The 26,423-nt window shown below is 40.9% G+C and overlaps 1 protein-coding gene across 3 annotated transcripts in view; it reads right to left on the reverse strand.

The window, feature by feature from the left end:
- The window catches only part of LOC140718514 (tumor necrosis factor receptor superfamily member 5-like), a 60,173-nt gene extending 35,768 nt beyond the window's left edge, over positions 1-24,405 (reverse strand). For 2 of the 3 annotated variants that reach the window (XM_073032461.1, XM_073032462.1), the window contains exons 1-6: positions 24,254-24,405; positions 23,437-23,576; positions 23,066-23,150; positions 15,697-15,842; positions 12,406-12,431; positions 4,318-4,420 (exon numbers count right to left, since the gene is read on the reverse strand). In XM_073032461.1, coding sequence (XP_072888562.1) covers positions 4,318-4,420; positions 12,406-12,431; positions 15,697-15,842; positions 23,066-23,150; positions 23,437-23,566 — 490 coding nt within the window. In that variant the 5' untranslated portion in view covers positions 23,567-23,576; positions 24,254-24,405. The remainder of the gene's footprint in view (positions 1-4,317; positions 4,421-12,405; positions 12,432-15,696; positions 15,843-23,065; positions 23,151-23,436; positions 23,577-24,253) is intronic. The other variant, XM_073032463.1, reaches the window with a different exon arrangement.
- Positions 24,406-26,423: the final 2,018 nt, after the last annotated feature.

Here is a 26,423-nt window from a genome sequence, read left to right on the forward strand (position 1 = left end):
AGTTTGCATCGCACCAGCACAGCTCAACCCTCGAGTTCACTTCGCCTTCACTCACCACTCCACTGTTTGCCTCAAGAAGTGTTCTTAATAATGTTGAGGATCCAGTTATTGAAGGAAGTGCTGAGTCCTAGGTCTGGAACTTCGGAGATAAGTTTGTCTCTTATGATACTAAAGGCAAAGTTGCAGTCAATAAACAGGAGATTAAATTCCAGACATTCCAGAGATGAATGTGGAGCCTGCAAGAATTTGTCTGCTGAGGAACTGTTTCAACAGTTGCAAATTGCAGTGGTTCAAGGTTTCTGGAAGGTTTCTGGAGCTGATGTGTGCCATAACCAACCTTTCAAAGCACTTTATGATGGTGGATGGTAGTTGCACTGAGGCATGCTAGTTTTCTTTTTCCTGTGGCATTGAGATGATAGTGGTCTTCTTAAAGTGGGTAGAAACCTCAGATTGGAGTAGGAAGTGGTTAGAAATGTACGCATAAAACCCTGTTTGCCTGCTTATGGACAAAGGATCAAAGGATGTGGGCCAGATACGTTCTGTGGGCTCACTCACAGGAAAGCTGATCCGACGTCTGCAACAGTGACTGGGAGTTCAGGTGTTTTGGAGGCTGCTGTCATTTCAATACCATTCTGTTCAAAACATGCATTGAGCTCATCAGTGATAATGCCCAGCCTGTTATAGCAGACAAGCCCTGATGGCTGGTCTGGGACTCGACTTTGAGCTGGTCTTGTCTCTTGGCATTCCTGATAGCTTTACAAAGGCCGTAGCTCAGTTTCATGTACAGGTCAGAGTCAGCTCATTAGAATAGAGCAGACCTACAATTCTTAGGAAGTCAATCTCTCAGTTTACCATCGTTTCTGTCTGGCAAACACCCAAACTGACCTCTGTACCGTGCAGTCCTCTACACACTTCCTGATGAAGTCCAACTGTGGTGACATACTCTTTTAGATTGGCCACAGAGTCCTTGAATATTCACCAATCTACCGACTCACAGAAATGTAAAACTTCATCATTTCCTCAACATGAGAAATTCTGCAGATGCTGGAAATCCAAAACAATACACGCAAAATGCTGGAGGAACTCAGCAGATCAGGCAGCATCCATGGAATGAATAAATAGTCGAAGTTTTGGGCCAAGATAATTTTTCAGTCCTGGATGCTGCCTCATCTGCCGAGTTCCTCCAGCATCTTATGTTTGTTGATATTTATTTCCTCAGACCGGCATTGTATGATTTTCTGTACTGGATCCTCATGGATGTCAGAGTGAACTGACCAGCCCAGGGATTAGGCATATATTTACATAGGGGGTTCTAGGGCTATTTCTCAGGTTTCCAGGATGCTGGACTAAGAAGTTTCAACCTGTCTAAGCATGAAAATCCTCTATGAAAAGGCTACAGATATGAATGAGAAACTTGACTGCCTTACGGAAATATTACACAAAAAAACTTCAATATAAACAAAACAGAACAGAGAGGCATCTACGTACATATGTTTTCATGTAAAAAGGGAAATATCACTGATAAAATAAACTTCATTAGAACATAGTTTATACAGTTGAACTGCGCTCTATGAACATAGAACGTAGTACAGGAGAGGAACAGGTCCTACAGCCCACAATGTTGTAAACTAATTAAATTAGTAATTTCTTCTGTCTACACAATGTCCATATTCTTCCATTTCCTGCACATCCACGTGTTTATCTAAGAACCTTGTGATCGCCCCCGCCACCCCGGGACACAGCACGTTCCAGGAATCACCAATCTTCTGAATAAAAATACTTTTCCCCCATTCTGGTAAAAGACATTTCAACTCTGGTAGAAAGATACCGGCTGTCTATCATTTCCTCTTATAATCCTAGAAACCTTTTTCAAATCTTCCTCAGCCTCTGCTGCTCCAGAGAAGACAACCCAAGTTTGTCCAGCCTATTCCTATAGCAGATGCACTCTAAGCCAGACAGCATCCTGGTAAACCTCTCTGCACCCCCTCCTTCCCATAATAGGGTAACCAGAACAATGCAATATTCTAGATGGGGCCTAACTGGAATTTTATACAGCTGCAACATAACTTCTCAACTCTTCAACTCAGTTCGTCAACATTAAAGGCAAGCATACCATGTGATTTCTTTACCACACTATCAACCTGTAATCACTTTCAGGGAGCTATGAACTTAAGCCCCAAATCCTTCTACCCACCAACACTGTTAATGGTCTTGCCAGTAACAGTGGATTGTCTCTTTGTATTTCCGGAAGTGCATCACTTCACATTGGATCATTTCTGTGCCCATATCTACAACCTGTTTATATATTCCTGTACCCTTTGCCAGACACCTACACTATCCACAAGAACACTGGTCTTTGCATCATTTGCAAACTTACCAACCACCCATCTATGTTTTCATATACAGCGGCATGCAAAGATTTGGGCACCCTGGTCAAAATTTCTGTTACTGTGAATACTTAAGTGAGCAGAACTGATCTCCAAAAGTCATAAAGTTAAAGATGAAACATTCTTTTCAACATTTTAAGCAAGATTCATGTATTATTTTTGTTTTGTACAATTTTACAGTGAAAAAAAAAGAAAGGAGCACCATGCAAAACTTTGGGCACCCCAACAGATTTGAGCTCTCAGATAACTTTTACCAAGGTCTCAGACCTTAATTACCTTGTTAGGGCTATGGCTTGTTCACAGTCATCATTAGGAAAGGCCAGGTGATGCAAATTTCAAAGCTTTATAAATACCCTGACTCCTCAAACCTTGTCCCAACAATCAGCAGCCATGGGCTCCTCTAAGTAGCTGCCTAGCACTCCGAAAATTAAAATAAATGATGCCCACAAAGTAGGAGAAGGCTATAAGTAGATAGCAAAGCGTTTTCAGGTAACCATTTCCTCAGTTCATAAGGTAATTAAGAAATGGCAGTTAACAGGAACGGTGGAGGTCAAGTTGAGGTCTGGAAGAGCAAGAAAACTTTCCAAGAGAACTGCTCATAAGATTGCTAGAAAGGCAAATCAAAACCCCCGTTTGACTGCAAAAGACCTTCAGGAAGATTTAGCAGACTCTGGAGTGGTGGTGCACTGTTCTACTGTCATCAGAAGAAAAGCTTTCCTGCGTCTTCACCATAAAATCCAGCATCAGAAGTTTGCAAAGGAACATCTAAACAAGCCTGATGCATTTTGGACTGATGAAGTTAAAATAGAACTTTTTGGCCACAATGAGCAAAAGTATGTTCGGAGAAAAAAGGGTGCAGAATTTCATGAAAAGAACATCTCTCCCACTGTTAAGCACGGGGATGGATCGATCATGCTTTGGGCTTGTGTTGCAGCCAGTGGCACGGGGAACATTTTACTGGTAGAGGGAAAAATGAATTCAATTGAATACCAGCAAATTCTGGAAGCAAACATCACACCATCTGTAAAAAAAAATCTGAAGATGAAAAAAGGATGGCTTCTACAACAGGATAATGATCCTAAACACACCTGAAAATCCACAATGGACTACCTCAAGAGGCGCAAGCTGAAGGTTTTGCCTTGGCCCTCACAGTCCCCCCCCCCCCCCCCCCACCTAAACAGCTTCGAAAATCTGTGGATAGATCTCAAAAGAGCAGTGCATGGAAGACGGTCCAAGAATCTCACAGAACTAGAAACCTTTTGCAAGGAAGAATGGGCCAAGATCCCCCAAACAAAAATTAAAAGAGTCATAGCTGGCTACAGAAAGCGTTTACAAGCTGTGATACTTGCCAAAGGGGGTGTTACTAAGTACTGATCATGAAGGGTGTTCAAATTTTTGCTTCGGGCCCTTTTCCTTTTTTGTTATTTTGAAACTGTAAATGATGGAAATAAAAAAGAAATCTTGCTTAAAATATTAAAGGAATGTGTCATCTTTAACTTCATGCCTTTTGGAAATCAGGTCATCTTTTACTCGCTTAGCTATTCACAGTAACAGAAATTCTGACCGGGGTGCCTAACCTTTGCATGCCACTGTAGGTCATTTATATGTATCACAAACAGCAGGGGTTCCAAGTACAGATCCCTGCAGAACACCACTAATCAGAAACCTCCAGCCAGAATAAGTCCCACTGACTACTACCCTATCTCCATGGGCAGGCCAGTTCTGAATCCAAACAGCCAATTCACCATGGATCCTGTGAAATTGTTATCTCTGGATGAACCTCCCTTCAGTGAACTTGTCAAAGCCTTACTAAAATCAATTTCTGGCATTTTTTTTAGTAAAAATATAGCTGCACCACTTTTGAAAGCTAATGAAAAGCATTCTGTTGGCATTGAGATAATTATTGTATAAAGTACTGGCCATCACTTACCTGGAGAACACAATGAACAACAGACACCATTATTTTCATACTCCCCTTGATCACAAGCAGTTGTCACTGGAATTTGGGAAATCAGGAATAGAAGGAAAATAATCTGTAATTAAACATTAAATATAGGGATTACTACAACTGAAAAAAATTACTTTTTTTATAACAGAAGTACCACTGCAGATTTAATTAAAATCTTCCATTTCACTCGACAGTGTAATTATAAAGCTCTACTGTTTCATGACTATTAATAAAGAAATAGTTCTCTTTTATATAGATTAATCAGCATCGTTACTGTCAGGTTTTCAACAAGGTCCGGGGCAATTATAGAAATTATGTTGCAAACTATGTTTTAATGCAAAGCATAAAATTGTAAGTGCACAGTTACTCCAAGAGATTTGAAAGTCATTTTTATTTGAATTAAAGACCGAAAATGATAAAAATTCTCAGGTAGTCAGGCTGTGTTTTTGGTAAATGTTTCTGGTTGACAAGCAAAGCATAAAAGATACTTGAAACTTCACTAAAAAGAGGCTGGGAATACTCAGCTGGTCAGGCGACATCTGTGGAGAGATGCTGACTCGCCACCAATGCTCCCTTACTACTCTAATTTTACTGTTTCATCAGTGTTTAAATAATGTGTCTCGTCCAGCTTATTATTTCTAGCATAAACATAAGAAATTCTGCAGATGCTGGAAATCTTGAGCAAAGCACATAAAATGCTGGAGGAACTGAGCAACTATAAAGGATGTTGTCTGGATTGAGGAGCATGCCTTATGAGAATAAGTTGAGTGAACTCGGCCTTTTTTCCTTGGAGCAACGGGGGATGAGAGGTGACCTGATAGAGGTGTACAAGCTGATGAGAGGCATCGATCATGTGGATATTCAGAGGCTTTCCCAGAGCTGAAATGGCTAGCACGAGAGGACACAGTTTTAAGGTGCTTGGAAGTAGGTACAGAGGAAATATCGGGGTAAGTTTTCTTTTTATGCAACGAGTGGTGAGTGCTTGGATTGGGCTGCTAGCGATAGTTGTGGAGGTGGATACGATAGGGTCTTTTAAGAGACTCTTGGACAGGTATATGGAGCTCAGAAAAATAGAGGGCCCCAGGTAATTTCTGAGGTAAGGACATGTTCAGCACAGCTTTGTGGGCCGAAGGGCCTGTATTGTGCTGTCCATTTTCCATGTTTCTAGAAAGGGGAATAAATAGTTGATGTTTCTGACCAAGACCCTTCGCCATCAAGGCTTGAAAGAAAGAGGGAAGAAACCATATTAATAAAGTGGGGGGTGGAATGGGTACAGAGTACGAGCTGGCAGATGAAGGGCATTTCAGAATCAGAACCAGGTTTAATATCACCGGCATCTATTGTTACATTTGTTAACTTCCACCATTTGACAGACTTCCAGTACAAAAGTGACCTGACTTTTTTAAAACTTATTTTAAATCACTTCCTGATACCAACACTAGCCACTAAAAAAAAATCATGACTACTGAAATACAACAAAAAGTTTGACCAGTTTATCCTGTTACATTGTGGCAGATGATGTTTCCTTGTTGGTAGCTTTGACGAGAAAAACGAAGTGATTTGATTTGCACGTTCACTGATTAAAGTTTATCAAAATTAGAATCAAGTTTAATATCATGACATTCAATATGGTGTAAGAATCTTAAGCACACGTATAGCCAGGGTGTCTAAGACTTTTGCTCAGTGCTGTATTTGTCACCATGAAGCGGTGCGCAAGATTGTAAATCTGGTGGGAGCAAAGGAAGTTGGGAATGGCGAGGGAGGAGTGTCACGAGAGAGGTAACAGAGAAGGAGTGCCAGGGGCAGGTGGCAGTGTGGGTGCAGACGTACCCAGTCCTGGGATACCAGGCAAGGTTATTTGATTATAAATTTGGTTTATTAATCATTACAGAAAGTCTCTCTGGTGCTCTCCACTGCCCCCTCTCCCTATCCCCTTTCCCAACCATGATTACCTTCTCCCTGCCCACTTCCCACTTTCAGAACCAGATTTATCACGAGTCGTGAAATTTGTTGTTTTTGCAGCAGCTGTACAGTGCAATACATAAAATGACTCAGTACTGTGCAAAAGTCTTAAGCACCTAGCTATACAGTACATATGTGCCTAAGGCTTTTGCACAGTACTACATGTCCTGAAATTTGTTGTTTTCCATCAGCACTACATGTACGCAGAAAACTACAATTTACACTAAAAATTCATTTTGAAAAGTAAATTAAATAGTACAAAAAAGTGAGCAAAGATAGTGAGGTACTGTTCATAGGTCGGTTCATCTACAGGTGAAGGGGAAGTTCACCCTAAAACATTGAGTGTCTTCAGGCTGTTTCTTTCAGGATAGCTCCTCTGGACCTGTGGAGTGACATCAGGTCTGGCAGGTGTTTTGTCAAAGACAACATTCTCGGTTGCCTGTGTCACATTGCTGTCAGTGTCATGATCATCACTGAGAGGCAAGTCCAGTGTCTGTAATGTGTCCGTCTTGCTGGATGCAATCGACTCAGGTGTGTTCTTCAGTTGAGCATCCACTATCTGGTCCACATCTCCATGTCTGATCTCCAACATCCACTGTGTACATCAGTGGTCCAGTTCCCGTAGCTATCATACTGGTTGACCACCTGTTCTCTTGGTAATCACACGCTAGGACTTCCTGTCCAATCTCGAAGCTCCTTTCTGATTCTCTCAGCAACTGACTGAACTGTTTATTCTGCATTTCCCTCCAGAGGTCTGGTTTCAGGTCTATGCGAGATCTCAGATTCCTGCTCATGAACAGTATTGCAGGTGTTTAATTTGTCATTACAAGGCCAGAGGTCCAATACACAAAAAGGAAGTTGTCCACCTTGTGCTGTAGAGAAATGTCCTCCTTGTCCATCGCTTTAATGGACTTCTTGAATGTTTGGATAAACCTTTCAGCTAACCCATTCATTGCTGGGTGGTGAGGAGCTGATTTGAAATGTTTGATGTTCTTTTTCTTCATGAATCATCTGAATTCTGCCGTGTATCATGGTCTGTTGTCACTCACAATTTTTTCAGGTAAGCTAGTTCTGGTGAAGATAGTCCTCAGAGTGGAAGTAGTCCTTTCTTAGCTGATTAACTTCATTGGTACGACCTCCGGCCACTTCAAATGAGCATCCACAGTAATCAGACATGGAGTCCATGAATGGCCCAGCAAAGTCAGTATGTACTCTTTGCCACGGTGAGGACAGTCATTCTCATGGGTATAACGGTGCCTGTGGGGGTGCATTTTGAACATTTTGGCATCCTGAACAGCTTTGGGCCAAGTCTTCAATCTATTCCCAGCCACCACACATTGCTCCATGCCACAGTCTTCATCTTGACTGTACCCAGGTGTTCTTCATGCAGATTCCCTAACACTCTGGTACACGGTCTGGAAGGAACAGCGCAAGATCTACAGATCAGCATCCTTGATGTACTGATAGTTGGTCTCGTCTCACTCAGAACTCTGGAAACATTGGGTTACCATGAGCTGGCCATCCTTGCATGCTGATGTCATAGACAATGTTGGGTCATTCCTTGTTTTTCTTTATATTTGTTACCAATGTGGTGTGGAACACTTCTGCTGAATCACAGTATGAAGACTTTCCTTCTTCAGCTGCCAACAGTGGAAGACACGACAAGCCGACAGTGTTGCTGTGTTGTTTGGTAACCTTGAACTCTACGTCATAAGAGTGGGCTCCTAGGAACAATGCTCAACGTTGTAACCAGGTAGCAGACATCACTCGAATTCCCTTCCTGGGATTGAAAACAGACACAAGAACATGGTGATCTGTCACTAGAGTAAACTTTTGACTGTAGAGGTAGTGATGGAACTTCTTATTCCCCATACTAGATTAAGGGCTTCTTGCTTGATCTGTGCATAGTTGCATTCTGCACTTGTCAGTGATCTTGAAGCAAACACAATCAGACGTTCAGATCCATCTTTCATAGAGTGTGACAAAATGCCCCAATGCCATAAGGGGATGCATTGCATGTAGTCTGATGGGCAGTGATGAGTCATAATGGGTGAGCAGTTCATCTGATGTTAGCAGTCTCTTTGTTTCTTTGAACGCTCTTTCACATCTGTCTGACCATTCCCACTTTGGCCTTGTTTGCAAAAGTGTGTTCAATTGGATGTAGCACTGTAGCAATGTTTGGGAAAAACTGGTTATAGTAGTTTACAAGGTCAGAGTACGACCTGAGGTGTAACACATATTCTGGTTTGGCCTGTAGCACTGCCTCAGTCTTGTTTTGTGACTTATGTAAGCCATGCTTGTCAATGACATGTCCACAATATGCGATTTCATTCTTGGATAAACTCACATTTCTCTCTTTTTGCGTGCAGGCCATACTCACTCAGTCTGGTATGTGCTTTACCAAATTTCTGGAGGTGCTCTTCATTACTTCTGCCAGTTACAATGATGTCATCAAGGTAACACTGTGTTCCTGGGATATCGTGGAGCACTTGATCCATCGCACTTTGCCAAATTGCTGGAGCTGATGTGACGTCAAAGACGAGACGATTATACTGGAAAAGTCCCTTCTGAGTGTTGATCGCGAGGGATTTCTTGCTTGACTCCGCAATCTCCATTTGCAGATAGGCTTATCTTTGAAAACCTTTCCCCATCTGCCAAAGATGCAAAAATGTTTTCTATTCATGGTAGAGGACAGCGCAATACACAGCACTGGATTGATGCTCACTTTGAAATCCCCATGCATGTGAACTGCTCCAGCCTTCCCTTTCCTCATCACTGGGACAATGGGCATGGACCAATCCCTCCACTCAAACATGGAGAAAATTCCAGAAGCCTCCAAGCTCTGAAGTTCAGCATCCACTTTAGGACGTAGTGTACAAGGCACTGGACATGCTTTATGGAATCTTGGTGTTGCAGCTTCATCCATTTCATTTCTGGCCTTCGTGCCTTTGAGTTTATCAATGTCCTTCTCAAACATTTTCTCATTAGCATCAGGTTTATTATCACCGGCGTGTGACGTGAAATTTGTTAATTTCGCAGCAGCAATACAACGCAATACATAATATAAAAGAAAAAAAAAAGAAAAAATAATAATAATAAGTAAATCAATTACAATATACGTATATTGAATAGATTAAAAATTGTGTAAAAAACAGAAATGCTATATATTAAAAAATGTGAGGTAGTGTCCATGGGTTCAATGTCCATTTAATAATCGGATAGGAGAGGGGAAGAAGCTGTTCCTGAATCGCTGAGTGTGTGCCTTCAGGCTTCTGTACCTCCTACCCGATGGCAACAGCGAGAAATGGGCATGCCCTGGGCGCTGGAGGTCCTTAACAATGCACGTTGCCTTTCTGAGACACCACTCCTTGAAGATGTGCTGGGTACTTTGTAGGCTAGTACCCAAGATGGAGCCGACTTGTTTACAATCCTCTGCAGCTTCTTTCAGTCCTGTGCAGTAGCCCCCCCCTGTGCATTAAGCAGCTGTGACAGTCTCTGGTTAGTGTTATCGTCTGGGCTGCAGTTGCCTGTTGATGAGATATTGAAAACTTTCATTGAGCACCAGCCTAGTTGGATTTTTCTCAACCATTCATTTCTGAAGTGTGTAGGCCCTCCACTTTTCAACACATAAAGCTCTAACTGCCGTGTATGACCTCCATACGTTACATTCACTTCCAGTTTGCCTTTGGGGGAAACTTTTTCGCCTGTGTAGGTCTTTAGCATCACTAAGATCTTCTCTAATGGTAACTTAGAAAACACAAGTCTTTTGTAGTCACCCCTGAAAATTATAGACAAAGCTGACCCTGTGTCCAGTTCCATTTTCAGTTTTACACCAGATATATCTATAGTGATCCATATGATTTTGTTATCTGCTTCAGTAATACTATGCAGTTCCAGGCATGAAAGCTCACCTTTGTCAGAGCCTGTGCTGTCTGATACTGTTTTACATTCAGTCATTTTATGCATTTGCTTAGTTTTGTGTGTGAGACTTTTCACTCTGTTGTGCTTTTTGTCTGCCTTGCACACTCTCACTATGTGACCTTGTCCCTGACCATTTCTGCAAACTTTTTCTTTAAGCCAACAGTCACTTGCATCTTGGGAGGATTTGCCACATTAATACTATTTTTAGCTTTTTGCATCTTTCAGGGACATAATGTGCATTTCACATTCTAACCTCTTTTCCTGTAGTTATGCTGCATCCTTTGCTGCAGTCTCTAACAATATTGCAATGGTCAGTGCCCGTTCTAAGGTCAGGTCTTTTTCTGACCGTAGCCTCTTTTGGGTGCTTTGACTATGCATGCCACATACAAGCCTGTCCCTTAATGCATCAGAAATCCCATCTCTGAAATCACTGTACTGATAAAAGTTTGCGTAGTTCTGCAATGTGTTCAGAAATGCTTGCTTCCTTTGACCGGTTCCTTCCCAAAAATCTAAATTTCTCAGCTATTACCAGGGGTTTATGGCTCAAGTGATTTTATAAATCAAGTGATTGCTTGCCAGGGGTTGCTAAGTTGCATAAAAGACAGGACGTTCCAGCCTCTATTAAGCTAAGAAGATGGGATTGACTTGCACCAGATTGTCAACTCCTGGAGAACAGTCGTCTCCAAAGCTTCACTCTTTGCTAACTGTTACAGGGCTGCACACATTTACCATTTACAAAATATTAAAAACTGAATACATTACCAAAAACAAAACTGAGTGGTTTGACTTAACTGGAACAAACTCCATGATTCCCTGTAAGATTCTCCCATCTCCACTCACCAGTCAACTTCTGACAACACTATCCCATGCAACCGAAAGAGCGTACACCATTATCGTTTTGCTTATCCACCATCCTTTTACCTCTTTCCTTCCCTTTATCCCAGAAGAATATCAGTCTTTCCAGGTGAAGTCATTCACCTGCAGTGTTTCCAGTTTGTGGACTCCAAAACCTGTTCACAGCATGAATCATCTGAGCTTGAGAAACCTCCATTCAGTCTGCGAGGGTGATCCTGCACTTTGCAATACTCCCACATTAACTTCTCAGTTTGCAGCTTCCTACATTTCCCCAAAAATGCCCAATACCAGCTCAAGATACAGTACGTCATCTTCCTTCTGGCTATGTTGTGGTCCTCTTACGATTCAATTTATGACAAAATTCAAACTCGTACCATTTAAATAATATAAGCACAGCACCGTGGAATTTCTAGGTAGGTAGCTCCTGCACCAACACTGCCAAGTTAATGTTCTTACTATAGTGCAACCATATATCTTGTCTAACTGATGTGCACATTGGTTGGAAGCCAAAATCTACCAGAGAACTATAATTATTTTTAAATTGCAAAGTACTAGGCCGGAAGATAGAGATGACACTGGAGTATTGCTGTCAGGATTATTTGCAGTGAAAGATGGCAATAATTGTAATTCTAAGCCAGGAGGCCAAGAGGCCTGTCCTGAAGTCGGAGGTCTGTCATGTGTCGGTAGGAGGAAAGGGACTTATTTGTTGTTTGGTTGATTTGCTGCTTGTCGTGTTTTGTGTTGTTCTACCCAGCATAGTGGGTATACTATGTTGGTGCCAGAATGCTGGTTGTTAATGCAAATGACACATTTCACTGTATATTTCGATGTACATGTGATAAATAAATCTGAATCTCACCCGTGAAGAGAACAGCGTTGGTCTAACCTGTGCATAAAACATTACATTGAACATCCTGACCATCATCAACTGAAAAGATGCTTCTCATGACCAGTTAGTTGTATATTTGCCAAACTTGACCCTTTCATTAACAAGAAAGGCATAAACACCAACAGAATAAGTAAATGACAATGACCGCAGTATTTTGACAAGCAAGTACTCTTCATCTCATGTTCTCAGTATTTATTGCTTACTAATTATTATTTTGCAGTTTGTTGTCTCTTGCACACTGGTTAATTGACAGTCCTGTTGTGTGCAATCTTTCAGGGATTCTCTTTTGCTTCCTGGATTTGCTGTGGATGCCCGCAAGAAAACAAATCTCATGGTTGTATATGACGACATGTGTACTTTGATAATAAACTTATTTTGAACTCTGATTACCTGAAATGTCATTTTCTCTCATAATAAAATGAAGGAATATAATGTAATCTTACCTTTATGAACTCTTCATATTTTGTAGCTGAAAAAAATAATGTAAATATATTTCTACAATTACTAAAAAGATCAAACATTTAAAATCCTAATAAGAACAATCTCAGAAGGCCTACAATATTAGTCCCTCAGGGTTTATCTTTGCTACTTTCCAACTCTTCCCAGGCCCAATCCACTGAATTTCATCTTGATTTCTGCTGTCTTCAAATAAAGTGCGCCACCATGGAAATACAAGCAGCAAGTTTCCTTCCCTTTGAATAAACCCCCTTCTCATCCTGTCTCCTATAAGGACACTATATCCTTCCCTCAGCTTCTCTGTCTCCACAAAATCTGCTCTCAAGATGAGGGTCTCCACTGCAAGTCTTCGGAAGAGTCCCCCTCTTTTAGGAAGCACAGCTTCACCCTGCTGTGGTTGATGGAGCCCATGCATGCATTTCCTATATGTCTGATCTCGCATTCCCATTCTCTTCCCCCACCCATCTTCCAAGCTTTCTGCAGACAAAACAAGAGCTTCCTACTACATTCAGCAAATCAATTTTGGCACTTCAACCAGCTCCAAAGGATCCCACAACCAAAAACATCATCACCTTTCCCCAACTTTCTGTTCTCCGCAGGAACCATTCTCCCTGTGATGCCCCAATCCATCTTTCCCTTCAAAGCCCACCCTGTCCCATCCCCTGCAACAATAGGAGGTGCAACACTTCTCCTGTCATCCAAGTGCAGTAGGGATACACGTGCAATTCTTCCATCCTGGTCTGTTGCATTCAAAACTTGTAACATGGCTCCTCCACACTGGCAAAACCAAGTGTAGACCAGCTGACTGTTTAGTAGTCCACCTGCACACTCTCTAAAATGGTCACGTTGAGATTCCAGTTGCAACCCGAGTTTCCTTTGCATCTACAGTTGTTACTCAACTTGTTGAGTTCTTATTTTTTGCTCAAGTTTCCCACCTATTTAGACATTCCTGATCTAACTGTTGTAATTCCATATCCAAGATGTGTGCCCAAGATCAGAAAGCCTTCTGGTGAGTGTTCTTATCTGCTTGGGACAACAGTAGGGAACAGAACACTCATGTGAATTTCCCCTGTAACTACTTATGTACTCAGTTTTCTTATGATGTGGATAAACTTAAATTCACACTGCAGATTATATCAATGCGACTGAAACATGCAGGGGCAACAGTAAATTAACAACTGCAATTCTATTCATAATATCATAGATAATTAGTTGTGGTTAATGTGGAATTTCCCTGTTATCAGTGTGTGTGCACACGTTAGATTCTATAGACACAAGATGCTCCAATTTATTTATATTAAATAAAACTTCAATTTTTACTACACATTTTTATTTTTCTGCATAAATTGTTCCGATGAGAACATTGGTTTGTTTCCCTTTCCTCAGATGTTCAATAATTCCAGAATGTTATTCTTTTTACTTAAATAAGACCATAAGACCTAGGAGCAGAATTAGATCATTCGGCCCATGGAGTCTGCTCTACCATTCTTCTAAACTCTCAGCGAGTACAGGCCTAAAGACATCAACGGTCATGTTAACCCTCTCATTCCCACAATTATTCTCATGAACTTCCTCTGGATTCTCTCCAATGTCAGCACATCCCAAACTGCTCACAATATTCCAAATGCCGTCTGACCAATGCCTTATAAGGCCTCAGCATTACAACCTTGCTTTTATATTCTAGGTCCCTGGAAATTAATGGTAACATATAACAATAACGTTGTTTCCAACAGGATTTAAAATTGAGTCAGCATTGTTGAATTCTCACCTGCCAATCAGCAGCAAAAATGGTGCATGAATTCTGTCAATTTTTCTATGCAGTTAAATGGAACAGAATTTAAATTATTTGATCACAACTGATCATACTGCCATCACTGGTTGTCCCAACATCTTGACTGATTAAAGAAGACATAACATGGTCAGTTAGTCAGTATGGCTTGCCAGTGTACTAAAGAATGGAATGGTGCCTGAGCATATTGGCTCAAGTCTGCTATTCAAACAGACATTCCTGTACATTTTTCTTGCCAGCTGAGTTGCAGCCCTCAACTTAGGGCTCTCTATATCAGATGCAGTTTACTGAAGTGAAGAACTATACTTGGATTCTCCAGTTTATCAGTGGGATTCTGAATTTCTTGCATCACCTTACTGCACTCTACCTTAAATATGCCCAATGACACGACCTCCACAGCTGCCTGTGGCAAAAAATTCCAGATTCACCACCACACATTCAGCCAGAAATAAAATCTTCCTCATCTTTGTTCTAAAATAAAGCCCCTCTCTTCTGAGGCTGTGTCCTCTGGTCTTACACTCCCCCACCATAGAAAACATCCTCTCTCTCTCAAGGTCTTTCAACATTCGAAAGGTTTCAATGAGGTCACCTCTCATTCTTCTGAATTCCAGGGAGTACAGGCCCAGAGCCACTAAACACTCTTCATATGACAAGCCTTTCAATTCAGAATCATTTTTGTGAACCTCCTTTGAACCCTCTCCAATGTCAGCCATCCTTTCTTCGATAAAGGGCCCCAAAACTGATCACAATTCTCCAAGTGAGGCCTCACTAGTGCTTTACAAAGCACAATGTTACACCCTTGCTTTTATATTCTAGTCCTGAAATGAATGCCAACATTGCATTTGCCTTCCTCAGCACGAGCTCAACCTGCTAATTATCCCTTGGGAGAATCCTGCACAAGGACCCACAAGACCCTTTGCACCACAGACTTTTTAGATTTCCCTACAACTTATACTCATATCTAAACTAAACCTCTCTTTGTCACCCTGCTTCTCCCATCAACCTTCTACAACAGGAGTAATATTCATGATGGTTGTGGGAGGAAACTGGAGCAATGAGAGGGAAAGGAGATCACAGAGAGACCAAGCAAAGTTCCCACAGACAGCATTTCCTTGTGGTCAGAATGGAACAAGGGACCCTGGAGATGTGAGACATTTACAATGCTTGTAATGTCACTGTGCCGACCATAATGCAGTTCCTTTGTGGCCAGTATTGATTCTCATTGTGAATTAATTTTGACTTTGCTACGATTGAGAGGAAAAGTTCTTAGAATGGGACTCAAACCCAAATTCTGGGATCTGAATAAATTGGCAAAGCTTATAAGCTGAAACACAATATATGGACTTAATCTACCTGCATACCAGCAAAGTGGAAGCAAAATGGACATGCAGCATCATTAACAAATAGATTTATTTTACCAAACACATACTGAAATCATTATACCAATCGAACAAATGGCCTTCTGAAATACATGGAAGAAATCCCATACCTGAAAATAAGAAGCAGTATTTTTCACTGTTTACTTGGTATGCAATATAGGTAACAATAGAAACGATTAAGAGCAAAGCCTGTAGAGTTGGGGCTACCACATGGAGCTTTTCCACCCCAGCTGGCATTTGGACCATCTGTTCATCCCTATGGAAAATGGAAAACAAAGATTATCACTGAGATGCTCCATTAACTGCACCTCCCAAGAATGTTCAGCAATTTTTCTTTCCAAAAAAAATCAATTTCACTCCCTTGTTCTTTTCCCCTTATCCCTAGAACTTATACCCTTTTATTTATTCAGTATGCTTTTTGAAACTACAATTTCTTCTTTTTTCCAACTTATTCATTTGCCTGCTGAAATGTTAAGATCCTTGCCTCCCACTCTATTTCCTATGAACATAAGCATCATGAAAAGGGAAGAGTTATTGTTTTTCCCCATGTCACAACTTCATGGTAACATCAGCATTGCTAACAATGGGATTCTTAATAACTCCAGACTCTTTTCTTCATGGAATTTAAATTCACCAGCTCACCAGACTGATAATTTAAAAGAGAAAATAGAAATCGTTAAGTTGCATCTAAGGAGAGACAAAAAAAAACTTGATAATGCATCAGTCAAGCAAATATATCTTATTATAATTCTACAGGGCCTTCATGAGACTAGACATTTGCTCTCCTTACCCAAGAAAGGATACACAGGTTTTTATTTTCATTTATAGAAGAAAATGCATAAAGCAAGCAGACTTTTCCAACCAGACACAAAAACACAAGTTACATTTCAGAGGACAAGAATTATAGTCAATATAAATCCTGAGCACTTAAAAATACATTAAACGTCTCTGAATACCAAATTTAAAATTTAATTATTAAAAATACATGCAGTGGCCACTTTATTAGGTACTTCCATTACCTAATAAAGTGGCAAGTGAGTGTATGTTTGTGGTCTTCTGTGGCTGTAGCCCATCCACTTCAAAGTTCAACCTGTTGTCCGTTCAGAGATGCTCCTCTGCACATCACTACTGTAAAGTGTGGTCATTTGTGTTACAGTCACCTTCCTGTCACCTTGACCCAGTCTGGCTATTCTCCTCTGACCTCTCTCATTAACAAGGCATTTTCACCCACACCACTGGATATTGTTTCTCGCACCATTCTCTGTAAAGACTGATGTGCATGAAAATCCCAGGAGATTAGCATTTTACGCTCCAAACGTGGACTATCCTGATTTTTTAAAAGTCTTTATTTACTTCTCTACCTAATCTAAATGAATATATGTTGATAATGGGCGGTGACTTTAATTGTTGTTTAAGTCCCTTGCTGGATAGATCTATATCCACTCAGACTTTACCAAATAAGTCGGCTGCTTTTATCAACTCTTTTTTGACTGATTCTGGAATTTCAGATATTTGGAGATTTCTACACCCTAAGGCATATACGGTATGTCAAACTCAAGGCCCGCGGGCCAAATCTGGCCTGCGGTGGAATTATCTTTGGCCTGCGAGATAATATCTAATTACTATTAAACCTGGCCCCAGTAATCGAAGCGCCTATGGCGTATGATATGGCTAATGCTGAGTTTATTCAGGTACCAGGTTTTCAGGGTTTTTAGTGTTTATTCGGCAGTCTTCTTCATAAGAAACGGAATTTGTAAAGTGAAACACTTTGTAGTTATAGCAGAGACTGAGACACATGAGAGCAGGCTGAAAAAACGGAGGCAACGAAAGCTGCGTTCGCACGCGTCCGACTGATCCGGCCCGCATGAAGCTGCATTTTGCTCAATCCGGCCCGTGACCTAAAATGAGTTTGACACCCCTGCCCTAAGGACAAAGAGTTTTCATTTTTCTCACATGTTTATCAATCTTACTCAAGAATTGACTACTTTTTTATTGACTCTCATTTTACTCCATCTGTAATTGGTTGTAAATATGACATTACAGCCATCTCTGATCACGCTCCAATGAAACTTTCGATTAATGGACACAGCTCCTAGCATTAGACAATGGCGATTTGATTCTACTTTGCTTCAAGATCCAGATTTCATTAAATTTGTGAAGGAATAGATTAATTTCTTCTTTTCAACTAATACAATGGAAGAAATTTCCTGCGGAACACTTTGGGACACTTTTAAAGCCTATATACGTGGACAGATTATCTCCTATTCTGTTGGTTTGAGAAAATGTATTAAGAATGAAACTCTTTTAGTAGTTGATAAGATCAAAGAAATTGATAAGAAATATTCTATCGCTCCTAGTGAGGAGCTCTATAAACAAAGAGTTGAGCTTCAAATGGAACACAGCTTATTACTTACATCCTTGATCAAAAATCAATTAATGAAAACTAGAAGTGAATTTTATATGCATCGTGATAAATTGGGCAAATTGTTAGCTAACCAACTGAAGACTGCGTCGGTTAAACGCCAAATTATTAAGATTCATAAACAGAATGGTGACTTGACAGTTAATCACGATGAGATAAATAAATCTTTTCAAGATTTTTATACTTCTCTGTATCACTCTGAATTTCCTCATGATCTCAATACCAAGTATGATTTTTTAGGGAAATTGAATTTTCTTAAACTATCACCTGAAGAACATTTGACATTAGAAACTGCTATTACAGATGCAGAAATAAAAGGTGTTATTTCCTCAATGAATTCTGGAAAAGCAGCAGGTCCAGATGGGTGTACAGTTGAATTTTTCAAGTTATTTTTCTTCTACTCTTTCTCTTTGGTTATGTAAGGTTTTTGAAGAAGCAATTAGATTAGGTAAATTACCACAATCATTTTATAGTGCTTCTATTTCTTTAATTTTAAAAAAAGATAAAGATCCAACTGATTGTGCATCCTATAGACCGATGTCCCTGTTGAATGTAGATTTTAAGATCTTTTCCAAGATGCTGGCCACCAGGTTGGAGAAGGTATTACCTCAAACTATCTCTGAGGACCAAACTGGATTTATTAAAAATTACTCATTTTTTAATATTAGATTAATGAATATTGTTTATTCTTTCATGTAACACCCCAGAATGTGCCATTTCTTTAGATGCTGAGAAAGCCTTTGATAGAGTTGAATGGCCATATTTATTTACTATGCTTGAGAAATTTAACTTTAGTCCGACATTTATATCTTGGATTAAATTGATATATCACACTCCATTAGCCTTGGTTCTTACTAATAACCAAAGATCTCCTTTTTTTTCTCGCTTATTTCGGGGTACCAGGCAAGGTTGTCCTATTAGTCCATTACTATTTGATATTGCCCTGGAACCTTTAGCAATTGCTATTCAAGAATCACCTAATATTCTTGGTATTATTCATGGGATGGAGATACATAAGTTATCATTATATGCAAACAACTTGTTACTATACATTTCTAATCCTGAGAAATCCATTCCCGCAGTTATATCCCTGTTGGCTCAGTTTAGTAATTTTTCTGGTTACAAACTGAACCTTAATAAGAGCAAACTGTTTCCCCTGAATATGCAGGTTCCAACTTATGGAAGTTTACTTTTTAGATTGGTTACTGATCACATTATATATTTAGGGGTTAAAATTACAAAAAAGCATAAGGATTTATTTAACGCTAATTTCTTACCTTTAATTGATCAGATTAAACATTTGTTTACTAAATGGTCACCATTGTCTCTGTCACTGATAGGTCGGATCAATGCTATTAAGATGATTATTTTACCTAAATTTTTTAGATATGTTTCAAGCGGTACCGATTTTTATTCCGAAATCCTTTTTTGATCATGTTGATTCTAAAATTTCTTCACATATCTGGCAGAATAAAAATCCTAGGTTAGGTAAAAGATACTTACAGAAGTCTAAAAAGGAGGGTGGACTGGTTTTGCTGAATTTTAGATTTTATTATTGGGCAATCAATATCTGATATATGAAATGTTGGTTATGGGACTTGGATGTAACTTCAAGTCCTCACTGGGTAAATTTGGAAACCAAATCTGTACGAGGGTTCTCATTGGGTTCTATCTTAGGGACTTCACTTCCCTTTGCTTTTTCTAAATTGCATAAACAAATTGACAATCCGATAGTTAAATACACTTTACGAATATGGTTTCAATTTCAGAAATTCTTTGGGTTGAATCAATTTATTTTAGCAATTCCTATTAAATCTAATTTCTTTTTTCATCCCTCTATTATGGACCAAATCTACTTAGCTTGGAAAGTTAAAGGTATATTACTAACCAGAAAAATTACTAAACTGAGCCAACAGTACTGCAGGAATGGATTTCTCAGGATTAGAAATATATAATAACAAGTCGTCTGCTAGGAGCTGTATCCATTAATTTAATAGAAAGTTTCATTGGAGCATGATCAGAAATGGTTATAATGTCATAATTACAATCAATTACAGATGGAATAAAACGAGAGTCAACAAAAAAGTAATCAATTCTCGAATAGGAATGATAAACATGTGAGAAGAGTGAAAACTTTTTGTCCTTAGGGTGTAGAAATCTCCAAATATCCAAAATTCCAGAGTCAATCAAAAAAGAGTTGATAAGAGTAGCCAACTTATTTGGTAAAGTCTGAGTGGATATAGATCTATCCATCAAGGGATTTAAACAACAATTAAAATCACCACCCATTATCAACATATATTCATTTAGATTACCGTAGATTCCGGATTATAAGCCGCTACTTTTTCCCCACATTTTGAACAGCTTTGAACTCTACAGCCTTTAATCCAGAGCGGCTAATACATGGTTTTTTTTCATGCCGCCTCGGAAACATTTTGCCTCGTAACAGTAGACCAATAAAATTGATGAGTAGTTCACAGAGGTCCAATGAAATTGTACGATAAATCAAGCGCACTTTCACAATTAAATTATTGTAAATCAGTCATTTGTACTCACCCTCATCAACATGGAAAATACTCGAAGAAAAGCAAGACCCGAGCGCATCAGACCCGATCGCGTTACGCAAGCGCGTCAGTTCCGAGCGCATCAGACCCGATTAGACCCGATCGCGTTACGCAAGCGCGTGAGACCCGAGCGCATCAGACCCGATTAGACCCGATCGCGTTACGCAAGCGCGTCAGACCCGATTAGACCCGATCGCGTTACGCGAGCGCGTCAGACCCGAGCGCATCAGACCCGATTAGACCCGATCGCGTTACGCGAGCGCGTCAGACTCGAGCGAAAACGCTGCTTTTAAGTTAAAGGCGATCAATAACTTTTCCTGGTAGGCTGCAGTATATATATTTTTACCAGTCGCTAGGAGATATTGGAATGTTGTTCGTGCTGTTCAGTAACAAAGTATATGCAACGTAATTTGTGTTACCGATACGTATGTATATTTAAAAGTAGCGGTGCGGCCTTTACAATTAAAAAATTGATTTTATTTCTAAAATTAGAGCCAGCGGCTTTTAATCAGGTGCGCTCTGTAGTCCGGAATCTGCGGTAGGTAGTGAAGTAAATAAAGACTTTAAAAAATCAGGATAGTCCACGTTTGGAGCGTAAACATTAACCATAGCAAACTTTTTATTAAAAGGTAACCCAGTAATTAACAAAAATCTACCATTCCGATCTGAAATAATATCATACTGAACAAATGTAATTGAGGAGTCTATAAAAATTGAAACTCCTTTTACTTTGGCATGCGAGTTCGAACGATACTGTTGTCCCTTCCAAAACCTAAAAAACATTGACCAAGGGTCTCGGCCCGAAACGTTGACAGCGCTTCTCCCTATAGATGCTGCCTGGCCTGCTGTGTTCCACCAGCATTTTGTGTGTTGTTGTTTGAATTTCCAGCATCTACAGATTTCCTCGTGTTTGCTCTTACAAACATTGATTGTCCTCTTTCCTCACATGAGTTTCTCGTACAAAAATAATATGAGCATTTAGTCTTTGTAATATTTTAAAAATCCTTTTCCATTTAATCGGATGGTTTAAACCATTTGTATTCCAAAGAGACAAAATTAATAGTCTTTGAGCCATATTTCCTAGGATCAACCCTTTGGTATATAAAGAGTTAACCATACTGTGAACTCATGAACCTGGAAGAGGAACAAAAATTCAGACAGGAAGCGAAAGTGACGATGCGGTAGACATTTTGGTAGTTCTAAATCAGCCCAAATGAAAAAACTAGAAAATCTAATAGAAAAGAACCCCCCCCCCACCCACGAAGCCCCCAAACTGGATCTGAAGAAGGCCAGAAAAAAGAACAACACTAAATCTACCCCCATGTCTCCAGAAGGCAACTCCAAAGATATATGTTTAAAAAAAAGAACCACCCAAAATGCAAAAAAAATTAAACACTATACTAAAACAGTCTTCGTAATATAGCATCTAAAAAGAAAAAAAGTGTAAGCACCAGTACATATTATAAGTCGGTTAAAAACCAGAGCAATTAAAAATAAAGTTATAAAAAAGGCATTATGGGAAGATGACGACAAAAAAAAGGTGAGGTATAAGAACAAAGGGTGTAAAGGGTGTATAAAAAAAAGAAAAACAAACCTCCATCTTAATTAAATGAAAAATGAGAAAAACAAGATATTTATCCAGAACAATAAAAATTCACCATCAAATTAATAGTGTCCAGAAAAAAAACTAAATAATTAAAATTAGTTAATTAATAAAGGTAAATACATCAACGAAGAAAAACTTTAATTGAAGTATAAAATGAACCTACACTAGTAACCAAAAACGAAAATCTTAAACTTATACAGATCAAACTTCATACGATGATTATAGGCTTTAAAAGAATATGAAAGAACAGAGCCAGTACTGAGAAAGCCATACATTTATTAGAGCCGAGAGTCTGAAGTAGTAGGATAGGGCTCATCCAGGAAACTTCGAGCTTCAGTCGTAAAGAGAAAAATGCGACGTGGTCCTTCCGAGGGTGAGATTCTTAGGTGCGCAGGATATAATAACGCTGGTTGGAGATTTTTCTCATAACATTCCGACATCAAAGATTTAAAAGCGAGCCACGCCTTCATCACTTTTGGACTGTAATCCTCCACAAGGTGGAAATGGCAATCTTGAAAATTAATCATACCTTGCTGACAAGCAGAGAGAGGGGGGAAGAGAGAGGGGGGAAGAGAGAGGGGGGAAGAGAGAGGGGGGAAGAGAGAGGGGGGAAGAGAGAGGGGGGAAGAGAGAGGGGGGAAGAGAGAGGGGGGAAGAGAGAGGGGGGAAGAGAGGGGGGGAAGAGAGAGGGGGGAAGAGAGAGGGGGAAGAGAGAGGGGGAAGAGAGAAAGAGAGAGAGAAAAAAGGACAGAGCAGATACAAGGAGGATGCTTGCTCTGGTTTAGAACAACAAGGGGTCTCAGGATCAAAATAAGAAACAGGCCATTTCAGACTAACACTATCACCCAATTAGAGTAACAATAGTTCTAGATCCACTCACTGCTTACCCATTTCTCTTACTGAGCAGTATTGATTTATCGATGGATTCCAATCCGTGCCACCTCCTGCTACTGACATGACCCCAGTGGTTTCCTGCAGAAAGGTGACAGAAAAACACAAAAAATAGGAAGTGCTTGTCAGTCCAGTGAATTGTGTTGTTCTGATATTTAACAAGTAGACTTGACTTTATGTGTCTCTTCTGTTTCATGGCAAAGCTGAATTCTTACACAATCTTGATTCTTGGGGCCATTACAGAAAAAGGGCAAGGACCCCCTGCTCTAGATGATGTCTTTATCCAAATGGGTTATCTCTGAATTATAAATATAAATATCAATATGCAAGTCTACAAAATGATATTGAAATGGCATAAACTGCGGACCTGTGAAAATCAGTTCAAGATCACTACCAATGACTGTCCATACACTGTTGAGCAACGCTGTTAACAGTGAGACATCTAGGATGACAGGCAGTGGTTTCCAGTTCTCAGTCTTCATTGGAACTGGATGCATCCTTTAGTATTTTCAAAACACAATTAGACAACTCTGGGGATTTACTAAATGGTTCTCAGTCAAGCAAGCCTTCTGAAATACCTCTCATCCCCCCACTTCCTTCTTCTACCATTCACTCTGCTCTCCTATCAGTTCGAGCAACGGTCGGCAATCGTGTCGACTCCCCTCGGCCGCTAGGGGACAGTCGCCGGCCGGTGAGTAATCCCGTTGCCATGGGAGAACCGTGACACCTTCCCACCGCTAGGGGGCAGTCGCCGGCCGGTGAGTAATCCCGTTGCCATGGGAGAACCGTGACACCTTCCCACCGCTAGGGGGCAGTCGCCGGCCGGTGAGTAATCCCGCTGCCATGGGCGCTATATTCACGTCCCCACTCCTTCCCAAACGGTGCCAGTTGGAAAACGGCCTCGTCTGTCAGTGAACCGGCCACCGCTTGGCAGATCGGTTCTTGGCGCCAAGTGGAAGCCTCTCGGCGTTCGCAATATCGCATAAACACGGCCCGCACCGCGAACATTCCCACCGCCCGGTCGAAAAGGGAGAAATAAACAAAGGCGAGCTGGGCGGATCAGGAACCGCCTCCCCTCGCCCCGTCTCTCTGTGTCTCCTCAGACCGACCCCGATCAGAAACCGGCTCCAAACCGACCGAACGAAGGGACTTGTCCCAGACGGTTAAGCGATGTCTGTACTTACTGGAAAGGCGCTTCACCCCGCGGCAGACACTGGATCCGGGTCCATTGGAAGAGCGACACGAACTCTGCACAAACTAGAAACCATGAAGAGCCCGGCTTTTAATTTCTGTTGCTGTGGGCGGGGATAACGCTGAGGCTGAGCCTATCACTGACTTTAGCATTATCATGGAAAAGGATAGAATCAGAGAGGACAGGAAAATTTTTAATTGGGAAAGGGCAAATTATGAGACTATAAGGCTAGAACTTGTGGGTGTGAATTGGGATGATGTTTTTGCAGGGAAATGAACTATGGACATGTGGTCGATGTTTAGGGATCTCTTGCACGATGTTTAGGGATCTCTTGCAGGATGTTAGGGATAAATTTGTCCAGGTGAGGAAGATAAAGAATGGTAGGGTGAAGGAACCATAGGTGACAAGTGAGGTGGAGAATCTAGTCAGATGGAAGAAGGCAGCATACATGAGGTTTAGGAAGCAAGGATCAGATGGGGCTATTGAGGAATATGGGGTAGCAAGAAAGGAGCTTAAGAAGGGGCTGAGGAGAGCAAGAAGGGGACATGAGAAGGCCTTGGCGAGTAGGGTAAAGGAGAAACCCAAGGTATTCTTCAATTGTGTGAAGAACAAAGGGATGACAGGAGTGAAGGTAGGACCGATTAGAGATAAAGGTGGGAAGATGTGCCTGGAGGCTGTGGAAGTGAGCAAGGTCCTCAATGAATTCGGTATTCACCAATGAGAGGGAACTTGATGGCGATGAGGACAATATGAGTGTGGTGAACTACATATACCTGTCTGGACTGCTCCTGTGGCTCCTCCCACAGACCCCTGTATAAAGACGACTGAGGCCTGTTGCCCAGCCTCATTCCCCAGGATGTAGTGTTGTTCATTCTTCCAGTCAATAAAAGCCGATACCTCGCTTCCTACGTCTCAGCGTGAGTTATTGATGGTGCATCAATGAGTGAGGTTGAAGTTCTGGAGCATGTTGATATTAAGGGAGAGGAGGTGTTGGAGTTGTTAAAATACATTAGGACGGTTAAGTCCCCGAGGCCTGATGGAATATTCCCCAGGCTGCTCCACGAGGTGAGGGAAGAGATTGCTGAGCCTCTGGCTAGGATCTTTATGTCCTCGTTGTCCACGGGAATGGTACCGGTGGATTGGAGGGAGGCGAATGTTGTCCCCTTGTTCAAAAAAAGTTAGTAGGGATAGTCTGGGTAATTATAGACCAGTGAGCCTTACGTCTATGGTGGGAAATCTGTTGGAAAAGATTCTTAGAGATAGGATCTGTGGGCATTTAGAGAATCATGGTCTGATCAGGGACAGTCAGCATGGCTTTGTGAAGGGCAGATTGTGTCTAACAAGCCTGTTAGAGTTCTTTGAGGAGGTGACCAGGCATGTAGATGAGGGTAGTGCAGTGGATGTGATCTACATGGATTTTAGTAAGGCATTTGACAAGGTTGCACACGGTAGGCTTATTCAGAAAGTCAGAAGGCATGGGATCCAGGGATGTTTGGCCAGGTGGATTCAGAATTGGCTTGCCTGAAGAAAGTAGAGGGTCGTGGTGGAGGGAGTACATTCGGATTGGAGAGTTGTGACTGGTGGTGTCCCACAAGGATCGGTTCTGAGACTCCTACTTTTCGTGATTTTTATTAACGACCTTGGATGTGGAGGTAGAAGGGTGGGTTGGCAAGTTTGCAGATGACACAAAAGTTGGTGGTGTTGTGGATAGTGTAAAGGATTGTCGAAGATTGCAGATAGGATGCAGGAGTGGGCTGAGAAATGGCAGATGGAGTTCAACTCGGAGAAGTGTGAGGTTGTACACTTCGGAAGGACAAACTCCAAAGCAGAGTACAAAGTAAATGGCAGGATACTTGATAGTGTGGAGGAGCGGAGGGATCTGGGGGTACATGTCTACAGATTCCTGAAAGTTGCCCGACAGTTAGATAGGGTAGTTAAGAAAGCTTATGGGGTGTTAGCTTTCAAAAGTCAAGGGATAGAGTTTAAGAGTCACAAGGTAATGATGCAGCTCTATAAAACTCTGGTTAGGCCACACTTGGAGTATTGTGTCCAGTTCTGGTCGCCTCACTACAGGAAGGATGTGGAAGCATCGGAAAGGGTACAGAGGAGATTTACCAGGATGCTGCCTGGTTTAGAGAGTATGGATTATGATCAGAGATTAA

This window comes from Hemitrygon akajei, chromosome 29 (assembly GCF_048418815.1).
Source record: "Hemitrygon akajei chromosome 29, sHemAka1.3, whole genome shotgun sequence".
NCBI classification, from domain to species: Eukaryota; Metazoa; Chordata; class Chondrichthyes; order Myliobatiformes; family Dasyatidae; genus Hemitrygon; species Hemitrygon akajei.